At 45.3% G+C, this 15102-nt stretch overlaps 1 protein-coding gene across 2 annotated transcripts in view; it reads right to left on the bottom strand.

Annotated features, from left to right (window-relative positions):
- Nucleotides 1–15102, bottom strand: part of LOC126529843 (cell adhesion molecule Dscam1-like) — a 1068543-nt gene that overhangs the window by 695883 nt on the left and 357558 nt on the right. For both annotated transcript variants that reach the window (XM_055070116.2, XM_055070117.2), the window contains exon 5: nucleotides 5876–6170. In XM_055070116.2, coding sequence (XP_054926091.1) covers nucleotides 5876–6170 — 295 coding nt within the window. The remainder of the gene's footprint in view (nucleotides 1–5875; nucleotides 6171–15102) is intronic.

Here is a 15102-nt window from a genome sequence, read left to right as displayed (position 1 = left end):
TCAACAGGATGAGGACTAACTTTCCACAGGTTCATTTGGAAAAATGTGGCGAGTTCTACAAATTACCAGAAAAAAAAAAGACGATGAGCAAAACGAGAACAAGGTGAAAGCAGGAGCCATCGCTTCGACAAGTGGACTTGTCTTCTTCAAGGTCCACTTGTGGAAACGTTGGCTCCTACTTTCACCTTGTTCTCGTGTTGCTCATCGTCTTGATTTTCCATCTTCCGCCTTCCCCGTGTTTTCCCTAGAAGAAAAAAGACATCTTTGAAGGATAGATAAAAATTGGTGCGTGATGCTGCCAAACATAAATAAAAATCCTACAGAAAGAAAATACAGAAAAATTACAAGTGCAGGAAAAGAATCATTACAATTGTCAATCCTGCATGCCAGCACCTTTCAAGAAGCACTGTTGTTATTCCAGTAGACAGACTGACAGCTTGCTTATGCAAGCACATTCTTCCAGTTCCATGTCATTGGAAAAAAACAGAGTTTTCTGGAATGTAGCCACATGCACATTTGGTGATCACAATGTTTTTTTTCCCTGGACTTGTATATCTATACGTATTTTCTCCTTTTCCCGCTTTTATGTTTCGTTTCATCAAGCACTAGTCTTTAATAGGTTTTATTGCTCTAATACTTTCTGGTAACCTTTATAGATGACGGCATTTTCACAATAAATATGTTAATTAGAAGTTAGCGTACCCTGTTCTTACTGCTTCACACTATACATTCTTGCTACATTGGCCAAATAAAAGATTTTATAAGGTACATAGAAGCACCACAAGGGCCATTAAAGTGACTTCCTGCAGTCTAAAAAAAACAATGAATAGCCTGGCTGCAAATGGCACCAGAGAACACATAGGACGAACAAGAAAACCGAGATGATCTAACAACCAAAAGTTTAATGTACACACCGAGTAAATGCTTGCTCACAAGCAATAGACGGAACATACACAAAAAGGAGAAGCAAAAATTCATGTGCGTTTCCTGACAGGAAATGCACCCATTTCTAATGGAGGCCATGCTGACAAGATTCTCCCAGCATTTTTAGATCTACAGCTTCCATAATTTCTCTAGGCAGCCGATCTACACAGAATGCTAGCTTTTTCCTCCACAATGCACGCTCAGAAGTTGAGAGCGCATTGTAGAGGAAGAAGCTAGCATTTTATTGAGATCGGCTGCCTAGAGAAATTATGGAAGCTGTAGATGCAAATACACTGGGAGAATCTTGTCAGCATGACCTCTGTTACACTTTCAGAGATGGATGCGTTTTCTGTTGGGATCTGTATGAACACACATCAGTTTTTTCTGCTGCTTTTTGTGTAACTTCGATTTATTGCTTCTCAACCAGCATTTACTCGGCATGTTCAATAAAGTTTCACTTGTTAGTACGCCTTGGTCTCTAGCAGAAAGATGTTCATTCTTTTTACAGTGAAGCTGTATATGCCTAGGCAAAACACTCATAGTCCGATCCCAAAAACCCTAGTGCAGGGGTATGAGCCATTGTTTAAAGGGGTGGTGAGCCATTGCATTCGTCTTGCATGATGGACAAAGAAATTTCTTGTTGGGTAGACATAGAAATGCTTATGCATTTCAAGCATACATTTATCTACGTGTTATTGCAGGAAAGGGACACAGAGGGGGACGGGGTTAAGACAAGATCATGATGTCATTATTATCTTGCAGCAAAGGTGTGGTGGGCTATTGGCTAGACCGATAGTGACGTCGTTTCTCTCTAGCAGCAGAGCGCGCATGCAGCAGTCTCTCTCCGACTTCCCAATAGGTTCAAAAATGTGTCCCTGTATTTAATTAAATGAAATGTGCAGCCCCGGTGTGTCACTTGGTAGCTACAGTGCATAACTGAGCCATAACCATTATGATTAACGCATTACAAAACATAAATGCGTAACATAATTCAGAAAGACTTTGATGGACCCGCTGGATTAACACAATGAACCACTCATGCTACTTTCCATGATGGTGATCTTGCAAAGTGCCATGTGTGGCATTCCAAATAAACAATGTGATAAACCCAAGCCAAACATGTGCATAACCTCATTAAGAAACACAGACACAACCAATAATATAGAAAGACTTGAATAAACCATTGGAATTAACCCAGTGATAAACACCGGGGCCGCACATTTCAGCTTCGCTGGTTTACCGTCTGTACAAGGTGCATGTGCAGTAATTTTTTCTGTTACTGTTTGTTAAGTATTGTATAATGTTGTGCCAGTAAAACACGTTGGGCTAGTTGGTGCAATATATTGGTACTGCTTTTTTGCTGTTTTTTTTCTTAATGTTGTGCCCTTCTTCCTCTAGTAACAAATTTTTTATTCCCCCTTGCATAATACTTCAACCTTGCAGCCTGCAAGGTATATAAATAAATAAGTACATAAGCACGTCATTCATTCATCTGCATACACCTCGCACCATTTCTTGCTCAACATACGTCACTGTGTTGATGTCTCGCAGCATGCATCTACATTAATTGCCGTTTGCGTTTCGGTATGGTTTGTTAGCCGCGTAATGCATAAAGATTACATGACATTAAGGTTGTGACCTATGCGGTGCATAAGCAAACCTTGGAAAAGATGACATGTTGGATTGTTGAAAATAAGACAAAGTGTATATATCGCCGTTACTTTAACAGCATTTAATTGACCACTTGACAAAAACTTCACATAGATTCCAACACGTACACTGAATCTGCAGTTCTTTTTTGCTTATTAATGTAGTCGTTACTGCATGGCCACATTGTAGATTTGAAAACCAAGTTAAATAAATTTGTTTGTTGCAATATAACAATATGTGTAGATCACTGCGATTGTAACACCAGAACTTGATATAAACATGCACACTATAGGATGCAGAAAAATGTTTAGGACAAACTCCAGAATGTTTGCATCCTGATACTTATGAAAGTGAACGGTTTCATTCCATGGCTTTCAATGAGAGGGAGAGAAAAACTTAATTGTTTTCGTGGAACAAAAACGCATTGATAAGCTTAGACATATAGTCATTGCTTAACACTTTCGAAATGAATAATTATAGCTTGCTATCGACATTGAAGCAGCCTTTCGACAGCAAGAAAAGGAATCAGTTTTTCCAGCTCTGAACATTGAATTGCAGAAAATGCAAGCAGGCATAAAATTCTGCCAATGTAACCTATTTAGGAATACCAAATTGGAATATACATTGTATTTTCTCTGGCTGAGCAATCTAGTTTGAAATGAATAAGCATGTCGTAACAATGTTGATCTAATACAGGGTAAATGTATGACTAGCTTAAGAAATGTGAATGATTGCTATAAATTACAGTGAAGAACCCATAATGTCTAATACCATTAATAATATAATAATAATATTTATTTCCACAAAACAGGCTAACAGTGAGAGGCATGCGAGGCTGAGCAGAAAGCTGAAAAATTTTACGGCAAGTGCGCCTGCCGTGGGCCTACGATCCTGCATTATGGATAGCGCGTATTGATATGGTGTTCTTGCTAGAAGTTCCGAGTATACTACCAGCACGAGATACAGCACCACAATATCGAAGAGAAGCGTGTCTTTTAGAATGCTATCTTACAACGTACAGGTTTCTACAAAGTGGCGGTAACTGCTCGAAACATTTGATGCGTCCGCTTTTGCGCCTTTAGAAATATTTAGAGAGGGCTCCCATATATACGCAGCGCAAGCACGGCGATGGACGAACCAGGCAAGCGCTAAGGTTGAATTTCACAGCACAATTTTCATTCCACGTCGTAATCACACAGATCGTTTGAAGCTTCGTTCAGGGGCACACGCGGGCGTTCGGGTTGGTGCTTCTTGTGGCGTTTGGCGTAAGAATATGGCTAGGAGCTTGCACCACATATGCGCAAATCACGGGCAATATACACGCATCATTTCTCCAGAAGCTGACGCCGAGCGCGGTTAGCGCGAGAATCTTGTTGGGCTGACACGAATTCGTGGCAGCCGAATTCCGAATGCTGCATATGCGGTGAGGGTAGCTATATGAACTTTTCGATAGGTCATCTTGTAGATTGTTGTAGCGCAGGCAGAACGAAACGGTCATAGAAGGTAGATAAGACAACACACAGCGCTGAGCCGTAGAATAAAGAACCGCTGAACCACCTGCGAACAGCTGTTTACGCTCGTGATGTCGCACTGAACTACAGAAACCGCCGTCGCGCACTCCAAGACAAATCTTAACTAACGTTTTTAAATTAGTAAACGTACATATTATTTGCTTCTAATCAAGAGAAGTCAATAATATTATAGTGTAAACGTTTTATTCATTGCAATAAAAGAATTATGCAGCGTGTGCCACGAAACCTGGCAGTAAGCAACCCTGGGCGTCGCACCAGTCGCATTGTTGAAATCGCAATCATGTCAAATGAGCCCTCTAAAACTCGCATTCCGACGCGTGTGACAGCACCGATTTTCGTCGTTGCAGTCGCAGCATGTGAAACAGCCTTAACACAGGCTTCTGAGAGCGTGTGACGTGGCGTCGCGGCGATTCCCTTTCTCCCCACGCAACACCTGGCGCCAACAGCCAAATAAGTCAACGAAAGCATCGAGGAAATTAACTTTAGTTGAAATTGAAAAATGTAGAAAATAATAAATAGATGGAAATGAAAGTGGACGAAAATATTTTCTTGGCTTCATTGTCTGTTCGCTCGTGATGTCGGCCTAGTTATCGGTCGAAGCCAAGCTCACCTGCACTGCCGGGCTGACGTGGGAAACAGCTGGTAGTGCTAGTTAGCATTCGTTGCTAGTTGCCGTTTCGTCATTCTTGTCGGCACCAAGTAATATTTACTTGCAGAAGGCGTTTATGTTCGTTTAGCGAATCTGGATGTAGTAAGGCTAATTTTCCTGTGCGGCATCTTCTGGAGTCGAGTGGAGCGTCTCATTGTGTAACTGACACATTTCAGGGGCGCCTTCGCTGTCGCCCACACGCGTGGACTTTATACTGACACGTTTACTTGTTTATCTTTTTCAGGTGACCGCTTTTCACCGTCAAACAAATGTGATACGGTCCTGATTAACAAAGTTGAGCCCCCCGGTTTCCCTTCTTCTCTCGCTTATTAATTGCCAGGGTCTTGAATCTGACAGCTCTGATGTGATTGGGTAGCATGCGAGGGTTTATTTGCCGCGTGCTCGCTCTCCTCAGATCACGTGGTGCGTGACGCAATGGGGCGAAAAAAAAAATGTTCCTCATCCACCGACCTTGGCTCCAAGTGATGTTGGCTAACCACTCCTACGGCTATATCTAATAAACATCAATACCCGAGTTTGTGTACTGTTTTATAAGAGTCGCCGTAGCACAATTGGTAGTGGAACATAGGCGTAATGTGGAGGTTGTGGGTGCAGCTTCCACCAACGACGCGTTTTTTCTTTTCGTCCACTTTTTTTTCTCTTTCTTTACTGTTTTCTACATATTCCATTTTTAGCTACATCTAATTTCTCCGATGCTTTCATTGGTTTCCTCGTCTGTTGGCTTTATATGATAAAAAAAGTATTATTCCACATATCAGGGGTATTTACATAGGTACGCGCGATATAATTGAGCGCATAAAGACGTCTGCTACGTTGATGTGCAAAATATAACGTATTTATTACATGAAAGGCGTCGGATATCTCAACCTATTTACCACCAGAAGAGCGGAGTGACACGTTTCTGCCGCCAGCGGCCACGGCGCATCATTTTCTCTCGCGACCAAAACATAGTAAGCCACATATGGAATCACAAAGACTTTCTGATGACATGCGATTTCACGTAAACTTGCATCCGTAAGTTGCAATTCTAAAATGAGAACGACATCTCCAATAGAAAACGTCGCAGGTCAGAAACAACTCGAAGCGCAGTGCCACTCGCCTCCACGCAGATGCACATCCCTCGACACGATGCTACCGACGTCGTTCTGGGCCACGCACTGCACGACGCCCGCGTGGTGGCGCGCCTGAGCCGCGCCGAACGGGGCCATCACCAGGGTGCCGTTGGGCAAGAGCCGCCGCACGCCGCTCACTTCCTCCAGGGGCTCTCCCAGCGCGCCCGCGTGGAGCTGCAGCAGCAGCGACGAACCGGCGCCGTTGGTCCCGCCGGACACGGACGCCAAATGGTCGAACGCGACGTGTCGCCAACGGACCGTGGGCGGGGGATGGCCGTACGCCTGCGGAGGAAAACAATACGAATGCATCAAAATCATCATCATCATCAGCTTGGCTACGCCCACTGCAGGGCAAAGGCCTCTCGAATACTCTCCCAACTACCCCGGTCATGTGCTAAATGTGGCCATGTTGTCCCTGCAAGATTCTTAATCTCATCAACTTTCTGCCGCCCCCATCTAGGCTTCCCTTCCCTTGGAATCCAGTCTGTTACCCTTAATGACCATGGGTTATCTTCCCTCCTCATTAGATGTCCTGCCCATGCCCATTTCTTTTTCTTGATTTCAACTAGTATGTCATTACCTCGCCTTTGTTCCCTCACCCAATCTGCCCTCTTCTTATCCCTTAATGTTACACCCATCATTCTTCTTTCCATAGCTCGTTGCGTCGTCTTTAATTTAAGTAGAACCCTTTTCGTAAGCCTCCAGGTTTCTGCCCCGTACGTGAGTATTGGTAAGACGCAGCTGTTATATACTGTTCCCTTGATGGATAATGGCAACCTGCTGTTCATGATCTGAGAATTCCTGCCAAACGCACCCCACCCCATTCTTATTGTTCTGATTATGTCAGTTTCATGATCCGGATCCGCGGTCACTACCTGCCCTAAGTAGATGTATTCCCCTACCACTTGGAAATAGCTCGGCATCGAAACAGCTGGCACTGAACTTCAGTAGCAGAACATTCCAGTGCCAACGGTCTCTTTCTTATTGTTCGCATTTGCATTACTTTCTAGAGGTTTGTACCGACCGTCGGTCACATTGTTGCCCCCGCCGTGGGCGTGATTGCCCCCTGCTTGAACCGAACCGGCTGTCCGAAAGGGGCACCACCACTGCCACGCGGCGAACGAGGCTTTGCCCTTGAATAAAGCCAGTCGGCTCTCCGTTCTCCACCTGTCAAAACCTGTTACTTCCCTCTACTGAACTGAGGTCCGAACAGATTCATATTTCATACTTAATGCGCAGGGCACCCACTGTAATTATGCGTGCAACTTCAAAGCAATGGCCAATGAGCCTGGGCTAGTGCACACCTTACTGTCAGAAGATATTGAAGAAACGAGGACAATATTGTCACGTGGAGTGACGTATGAAGAACACAGTAGCAATACTGTAAAAGACAAAACTAACTTTTATTGGGCGAACCTGTGCCCACAAAAACAGGCTACACTTATAGCACCACGATAGCGGCGAACACGGTCGGTGATCGTCGAAAATCTGATCAACGGGTCAAGCGCGTCGGCTTTTATACATCAATCGTCGAATGTTCCAGACTAATCGTTTGGACCCGCGTGCCTTCCACAAAGTTCTACACCATTCGCGTCAGGCGATGAAATCAGATAAGATAAGGTTCGCCGGCAACAGAAATCGGATAGAAGCATCGATAACTTTCCAGAAACTTCGGATACATGCAGGCGCGTCCCGCGCTGTGCAATAACATTTGTTAGGTGGCCAAACCTGGTCGCCCGATAAAGATAATTACACGTGTCAATATGGACGTAGGCCTGCTGAAACCTTGACTAATCAGAAACGCTAGTGTATGCAGGCCGATGCTTTCAATACAACTTATACGCAGCGTATGGACGGTGGCTTTAAATTTTATTACTGTAGAATAGCTTTGACTAATCAGATGAGACATAACAGCTGGAAAACGAAAATCATATAGCTAAATTGTGCAGGCTGTCGGATGTTGAAAATGGCACCGGAGATTAGATGGTGGAAGCAGAGACGAGTAGTCAGGAGAGACAGATGGGCCCGGTCTATCTCACCTAAAACTGCAATCACGCGAGCAAGTAGTGGCTAGGCAACAACTCTGCTCCTACCACCAATCGCCGAGCATATTCTAGGTACAAATTGTTCGCCGCTGCAGTTGCTCATGTCTGAATAAATCTAGGCACTTCAGCTACACATGAACGCCACCTGCTGTGTCCTTCGATAGCAGCATGCCTTTATAAAAAAATAAAGCTAAATCTGTAGCGAATTTTCTTTCGAGCACTGTTAACAGTACAATTGCCAAGTGGGTAATATTTTCCGATACAGAAGATAATATGAACTGATAAAGAGAGCGAAAACATGTAGAAAGCGAGGTTCAAGAGGAATCCCCAATGCACTATATATCCATATCTATGTTCTCAACGCTTAAGCCAAAACGCAGATGCGTAGTGAAAGCGGTCAGCATGTGGAAGCTACTAGAAAGCCCGCCCCTTATCCTTATTTCTCCCTTTCCTCTTTCACACTTGTAGGGTCTTACACCGGACTTAACCTCGATTACACTCCCCGGCTTTCCTTCTTATCTCTCTCTCTCTCTCTCACTGCTCGGCCCTATAATAAACAAGAAACGAAGGAAGTATCGCATATTGTTCGCCATCTCTTCATCATTTCTGAGGCCAATTCCGAACTGTAAAGAAAGTAACAGTCGCTCTTCCGTTACACGTTTCATGCGAGCTTTCACCTGTACCTTGCAGAAAATAAAGAGCTGGTCATACAGCATCGACAATTTTATATTTTCTTCCAGTGTTTATTTATTTATTTTATTTATTTACAAATACTGCAGCCCAGAAGGGCTATTGCAGGAGTGGGTGAATACAAATGCGAGAAAGAAAATCACTATACAAAGAAGCATGCGTGAGTAACATGACTAAGGGGAGCATTCAATGGCATCCCCAAATTCTCTATGTGGTAAAGAACGGATGGAACCAGGCAGGTCATTCCAGAGTTCAATTGTCCGAGGAAAAAAACTGTATTTAAAAGTGTTGGTGCGAGCAAAAAAGACGGATAAGTTTAAGTCATTGCTGCTTCTCGTGATTAGGGGCTTTGCACGGGTCAGATATGTGTTAGGGGAAGCATAATGTGGAGAGTAAAATAGAGAGTGTAGAAGTTTCAGAGAATTAATGTGACGACGGTGGGAAAGAGGGGTTAAACCAAGCATATTCAGATGAGATGACGGTGAAAACATTCTATCATAACGGCGGTATATGAAACGAACCGCCTTTTTCTGAACAGATTCAATTTTGTGGATGTCCGAAATTAGGCGGGTGATAAGTCAGCACATTATTTTGATTGAACACATAGCTATGCTTTGTCCCACGTTCGATTTCAGGCTGTATTTCATCGCTGGTGCATTTTATGCGCCCGGCAGGAAAATGGTCGTCTCTTGCAGAGATTTGCAGTCACTATGTTAATGTCGTCCGACTGTGCCTTGTAAATTTTTTTACCTAATCCCAGCACGTATTTCCTGACGTTGTCGACCATACGGTGTATTTTTCTCGGTGCACATTGTGATGCTGCAATAGACTGCTCTTTATCTCTTTCGCACATTTCATGATCATTACGCAGATAGACGTCCGGATCTTGGAGTCTGCTTTGCGGTTTCTTACGTCTTTCTTACGTTCAGAAGCATTGGGACTGCTTGGCTGAGATAAACGTACTATTTCACAGCGTGTTGCTTCATGCTCCTTGTAGGCGATGCGTAATAAAGTGTTTTACAAGCCCGTGACTATCCATCATACATACGTTTCACATGAAAACACTATGGGTAAACCTAATTTCACAAAAGTATGACAAACTGTAAAATTGTGTAAAATAAGTTATCTAAAATATTAACTATAGATATTGACGCATGTGCTTGCTTATCTTTCTCTGATATTAGCACTTTTCATCAGCTAACAATGCTAAACATTACGCTTGGCGCAGGACGCGCCTGCATGTATCGGAAGTTTCTCGAATGTTATGGATGGTTATATCTCTTGTTTGTTGTCACCGAACCTTGCGTAATTTGATTGCAGGCGCGACGCGAATTGTGGGGTAATTTCGGAAAGGCACGCGGGCACTAGCGATTACGCTGGAGTCTTCGATGAGTATAAAAACCCGACGCGCTTGACCCCCCACTGATGGAATTTTGACAATCGCCGACTGCACTCGCCGCTATCGTTGTGCTTCGAACGTCACTTGTTTTGCTGGGCACAAGTTCGCCCAACCAAAAGTTTGCTTCGTGATTTGCAGTTTTGCTACTGTGTGCTTCACCGTCACTACAACGGGACAATACACAAAGCATTATTATAAGTATGCTTTACCTATATCGCCATTTCGTCATCTAATAAACTGTTATTGGGCCATAATTACATGAAGCTAACAGAATATGACACCAATGAAAGCATAGAGTGAAATTCTCGTTTAACTTACATATAGACATGTTAATTAAATGAAAGTGAAACTGAAAGTAGATGAAAGAGCACCTGACCACTGGTGGGTTACGTACTCACGCCTTCGCATTACGCCTGCGATGGTCTTACACATTGAGCTACCACAGCTCCTTTTTTCAATCCATTTATTTAGTATTACATGTGTACTAGATGCTGGCCAGGGAGTGCTATAGCCAGCGGCACAAATTAGGGCCTCGGCGGCGTACGTAGAACGTCCTTCCTGCCGCAAAGCTTAACGTGATACGTGAACTTAGCAGAAGCCGATTGCTCAATACACTCTCGTTTTCTACCTTAAGGTATCACAGCTGCCCAATTCAAGACCATTCCTACTGGTTTTTCTTGTGTACATTCATTTTTACTTTATTATCATTTGTACGTTTTAATTAAAACACGTAATTCATCCTGTGCTTTCATTGGCGTCATTGTCTGACAGTTTCATGTAGTAATTACTTACGAAAATGAAGCCTGCGCCTGTTCCCTTTCTTCTCATTATTTAAATGGTTAATGAATGGCTATTGAAGTCACATAAGAGAAACCTTTAAGACTGCGACGGGGGTGTGGGAATGCGAAAGCATTGTAGTCGTTCTAGTGAAATATTTTCACTAAGGATTCATCCCCATGTCGTTGTGCACGTTGTAAACTTGCACGCCTTTCCTTTTGATACATGATGGTGGGGATACACCTCATTATATACAGTCACAATTTGTCGTCTAGAGTGTTGTTGTTTCCTGTCAGGTATGTGGTTCCTACCCACCATGGGGGATTGGCGGATTGACCCAGAAATGGATATGCGGTGCGGCAGCGGTGCTATTTCGTATTGAAAGCTCGTTCGCGCGTTATAGAGGGCGACGACGACGGTGACCCGCACACCATCAGAAGTGTTGTGTGAGCGTTTGCTTAGAGGGAAAACATAATGCCGTGTCGTGTGAGACACTAAGAAATTAGACCACTAGCTGAGCATTTCCTGACGTGTGTTTGCGCCGTCGGCCATATTTGGTGTACTGTTTTGGTCACGTGGCCCCCGGCTTTTCGCGAAATGGGGCATATTATGATTTCGCATTAAAATACAGCACGTATCAAGATCAGCTCCCGAATTGCAGGGCTCAGAGTAGATGGTCCTTTTCCGCCTTTGGTTACGAAGAGGGGTTGCCGAAAATGTTGAGGCCTGATACGTCCGACAGGTTTATGGTAAAATATATTAGCAAAACACAGCGATATTTACTTTTATTAAATAGTTCATAGTACACCAGGTTATTTTCATGTTACGAGAAATATTTAAGAGACTGGTCATTGTCTCATGAAGGGCAGATCGATCTAGTCTAATTTGGTGTCTGCTATCACGTAACAATATCAGCTCCAGAATTGCAAGGGTCAGCGTAGATGGTCCATTTTCGGCCATTGGTTACGAACATGAGTTGCCGAAAATATTGAGGCCTGCTCCATCCAATAAGTTTAGCGGTGAAATATTACCGAAACACAAACATATTTTCTTTTTTTTAATGTTGACAGTACAGAAGTTATCTTCATGTCATGAGAAATCTTTCAGAGACGAACGAACTCGCCATTGTTTCATGAAGGGCAGATTGATCGAGTTTACTATGGTGTCTTTCCTACTACGTGAAACCTTTGTGGTATAAAACAAGGATGTATGGCAGCTCCACCAGGAAGGTGAAGCATTGACTGCAAATACGAAATTTTACACTCTTAGAGGAAGTATAAGGCTCGTGGCTTTATGGGCCGTATAATTTAATGTAAACGTTCGGTGATTACCTAAACAAATTTGCTGTAACACGCCCAAAGACACGCCTGAACAAAGCTTACTCGATCAGAACACTACCCTGACCAGGAGCACCGGCCGCTAGGAGCGCGAGTGTTCGTCCCAAGGACAGCGTTCCGTGCTACTATAGGCTTCACCGTTTCTACTGTTCCGCGCGTCCGAGGCTCATTGGGTCAGGTGACCTGGAACGCTGAGCGCGCGTCAAGCCACCAGCCATGCCAGCACCCTTGTCGATTGACTCCACCTGCCATGCACTGGCACCAGCAGCGCGTTGCCTCCCCCTGACGGCCGCGTGTGTACTCGGCCAACCCGCGATTGCAAGGTGGCGGAGCCGGCGACGACAGCGCAAGTTCATTTCGATAGCCCGTGCAATTGCTATCGCCATAATAAGCTGTACAAAGACACGTCGTATGAATTAATAATTCTGTTAATTCGTCAGGGATCACAAAATAATGAAAGAAAGAATCATTGAAATCATTTTCGAATAAGAGCAAGGAACAAAGCTTCCTCTCGCTGAGTGATCACTTAAAGCCGCACTGCAAAGGTACGGCGCCGTTCAGGAGTCACTGCACGCTCGCGTTCGTTTGTCCCTCCCCTCGTCACAGTCCCAGAAATTCAACAGTATGAGCACCGTACTTTTTATGGAACCAGCGTAAGCTCTACCTCCGTGACAGTTTTTTGTTTCGCTAACAGATATAACGCTCGAACAAAGAAGTTCCTAAAATTTTACATGTTCGCGTTCGTTGCTGCGAAAAAAGAAATCTCTCGAGAAGTAGACAAAGTACGACACGCAGATACGAGACATTTCTTTTTATCTGTTTCTGTTCGAACAAATAAAATAAATTTAAGCTCATGTGGTCAGTAAGCTAAAAGCGCATGAAAGGAAACAAATACGCGTTCCGCTCGCACGTGTTTTTCTGTAGCTCCGGATTTTCGCCCCGTTTGCTGGTTTCTTTTCCCGCTACTGGAACTCTGTTGTTTATGGACCGCTTTGGCCGTTCGTAATTACTACTGGCGCCTATCTACAAGGTCCGTCGTCATCTACACCCTCCAGCTGCGCCGTCCAAATCGAGTTCTAGCGCGGCTTCGCGAGTGCGAGTGCCCCTGCGGCACTCGCCACGTCGGCGCGGAGCATCCAAGCTGCTGTCCGCTGCGTCGAAAGAGCGGAGCGTTGCCGATGCAACTGCCATCCAAGTCAGGAGCGTCTCTTTCGTGGGGACAAGTGCAACGTGCGAAGGCGGTACCCTGAGCATGGATACCACCAACATCGAGCAGAACAGCCCTGCTGTCGTGGCGCACACCTCAGCCAAGAGAACTAAGGAAGCTACTGGCCTTCCATCGGATGAAACTGCAGCTCCAGCAGCCCCGAAAAGACCTCGCTCATCACAAGGCCTGCCCGCACGACCGACACGCACGTCTCCGGAGTCGCCAACGACATCGTGGTACAAAGTGGTTATCAAGCCTCGTGCTAGATATGACATGTCCACTCTGCACAACCGTATCATTCAAGCGGCCCTGGACGCCTGCCTCAAGACTTCATGATTTCAAGGTTTTGCTCTACACAAACCCACTAATACGGTCTCAGTATAGGTGTCTGCTATGGCACTAGTTTATAAACTCGAAGAACTGCAACAAATACAAGTCTCGGAAGAGTGTGTCCTTCCAGTCCAGACGTACCTCGCCAGTGGTACGGATTTAAGACGCTACGTGGTTAATGGCGTTGACCTTGACGAAGAAACCGAGAGGCTCCTGCAGGAACTATCGTGTCCCACACACAAGGTCGTGGCTGCTCGCTACCTAGGCAGCGGTCGTACGTGCCTAATCACGCTTGAAGGTCCTAATTCCCCACCTGAACGTATCCTGTATTACGGCTGCGTACTGCGCCCGCGTCCGTTCAAGCCTTCCGTTGTGTACTGCTACTCTTGCTTTAGACAGGGACACATGAAATCATTCTGCCCCTACCCACCTAAGGACGACACCATGGAGCCTGAACCGTCGGCATCGTTTAGATGCGGCCTATGCCAAACAACCGATCATGACATCACTTCCACGACGTGTCCTGTGAAGTTGAAGGCCACTAAGAAGGCTCGACAACGCCATTCTCGACAGCCGGCAAGGACCCCTCGAGATTCATCAATGAAACAAGTCCCTGTGTACAACCGTTACGCCGTTCTGGCCTCGCTGGAAGAGGACGCTAGCCAGGTGAAAAAAGCAAGTACAGCGACAAGTGATGCTGCCACTCGTACCTATAGCGCAGCTGTTAGGTCGTCCGTTTCACGACCGCAACGGGCATCACAATCGATAGATGACACGCCGCTTCCTTTGGCAGACGAAGAGTTCGAGATCGACGCTCGCCTGGCCAACCTTGAAAAGGAAATCCAACGTCTCAACGAACGCCGTACAATGCTCCGGCGTCGTCATGACGGAGCGCGGCCGTCGCATTCGCCGTCGACGTCTAGTCCTGCTCATATGACTAACCCGGCATCTGTGCGAAGCCTCTTTCACCCCAAGAACTCCTGCGCTTCGGTGCGCAACAGCTCCAGCATCTCACCTCGGTTCTACTGGCCAATCTTAATCTATGATGGCTGCTACGTCTTCAAGTGTGCCAAAAGGCATCTTACAGTGAAACTGTCGCGGCATCGCGGGGAAGGTCGGAGAGCTGCGTCAGCGTCTCAGATATGGGAAGCTGCGTGTTTGGGCTCTACTGCTTCAAGAATCCAACGGCCTGCCACCCATTCCAGGATTTGTGGCATACTCATCGCCTTCAATGTTGGACCGTAGGAGTGCTACGCCCGATGTCCCTCCAGGAAAGGCTGCAGCGTATGTAAGATGCACTCTTCATCAGACACGCGTTGATCTTTCACGGTGGTGTACTCTGTGGCAAGAAGTCGTGGCCGTATTGGTTTGTCTCCAACGCACGGACGTTATCCTCGTTTCATACTATGCCCGCCCCTACAGCGGTCGT

This window comes from Dermacentor andersoni, chromosome 5 (genome assembly GCF_023375885.2).
Source record: "Dermacentor andersoni chromosome 5, qqDerAnde1_hic_scaffold, whole genome shotgun sequence".
In the NCBI taxonomy this organism is placed as follows: Eukaryota; Metazoa; Arthropoda; class Arachnida; order Ixodida; family Ixodidae; genus Dermacentor; species Dermacentor andersoni.
The sequence above is the reverse complement of the archived record's forward strand: the minus strand, read 5'-3'. Positions and strand labels throughout refer to the sequence as shown.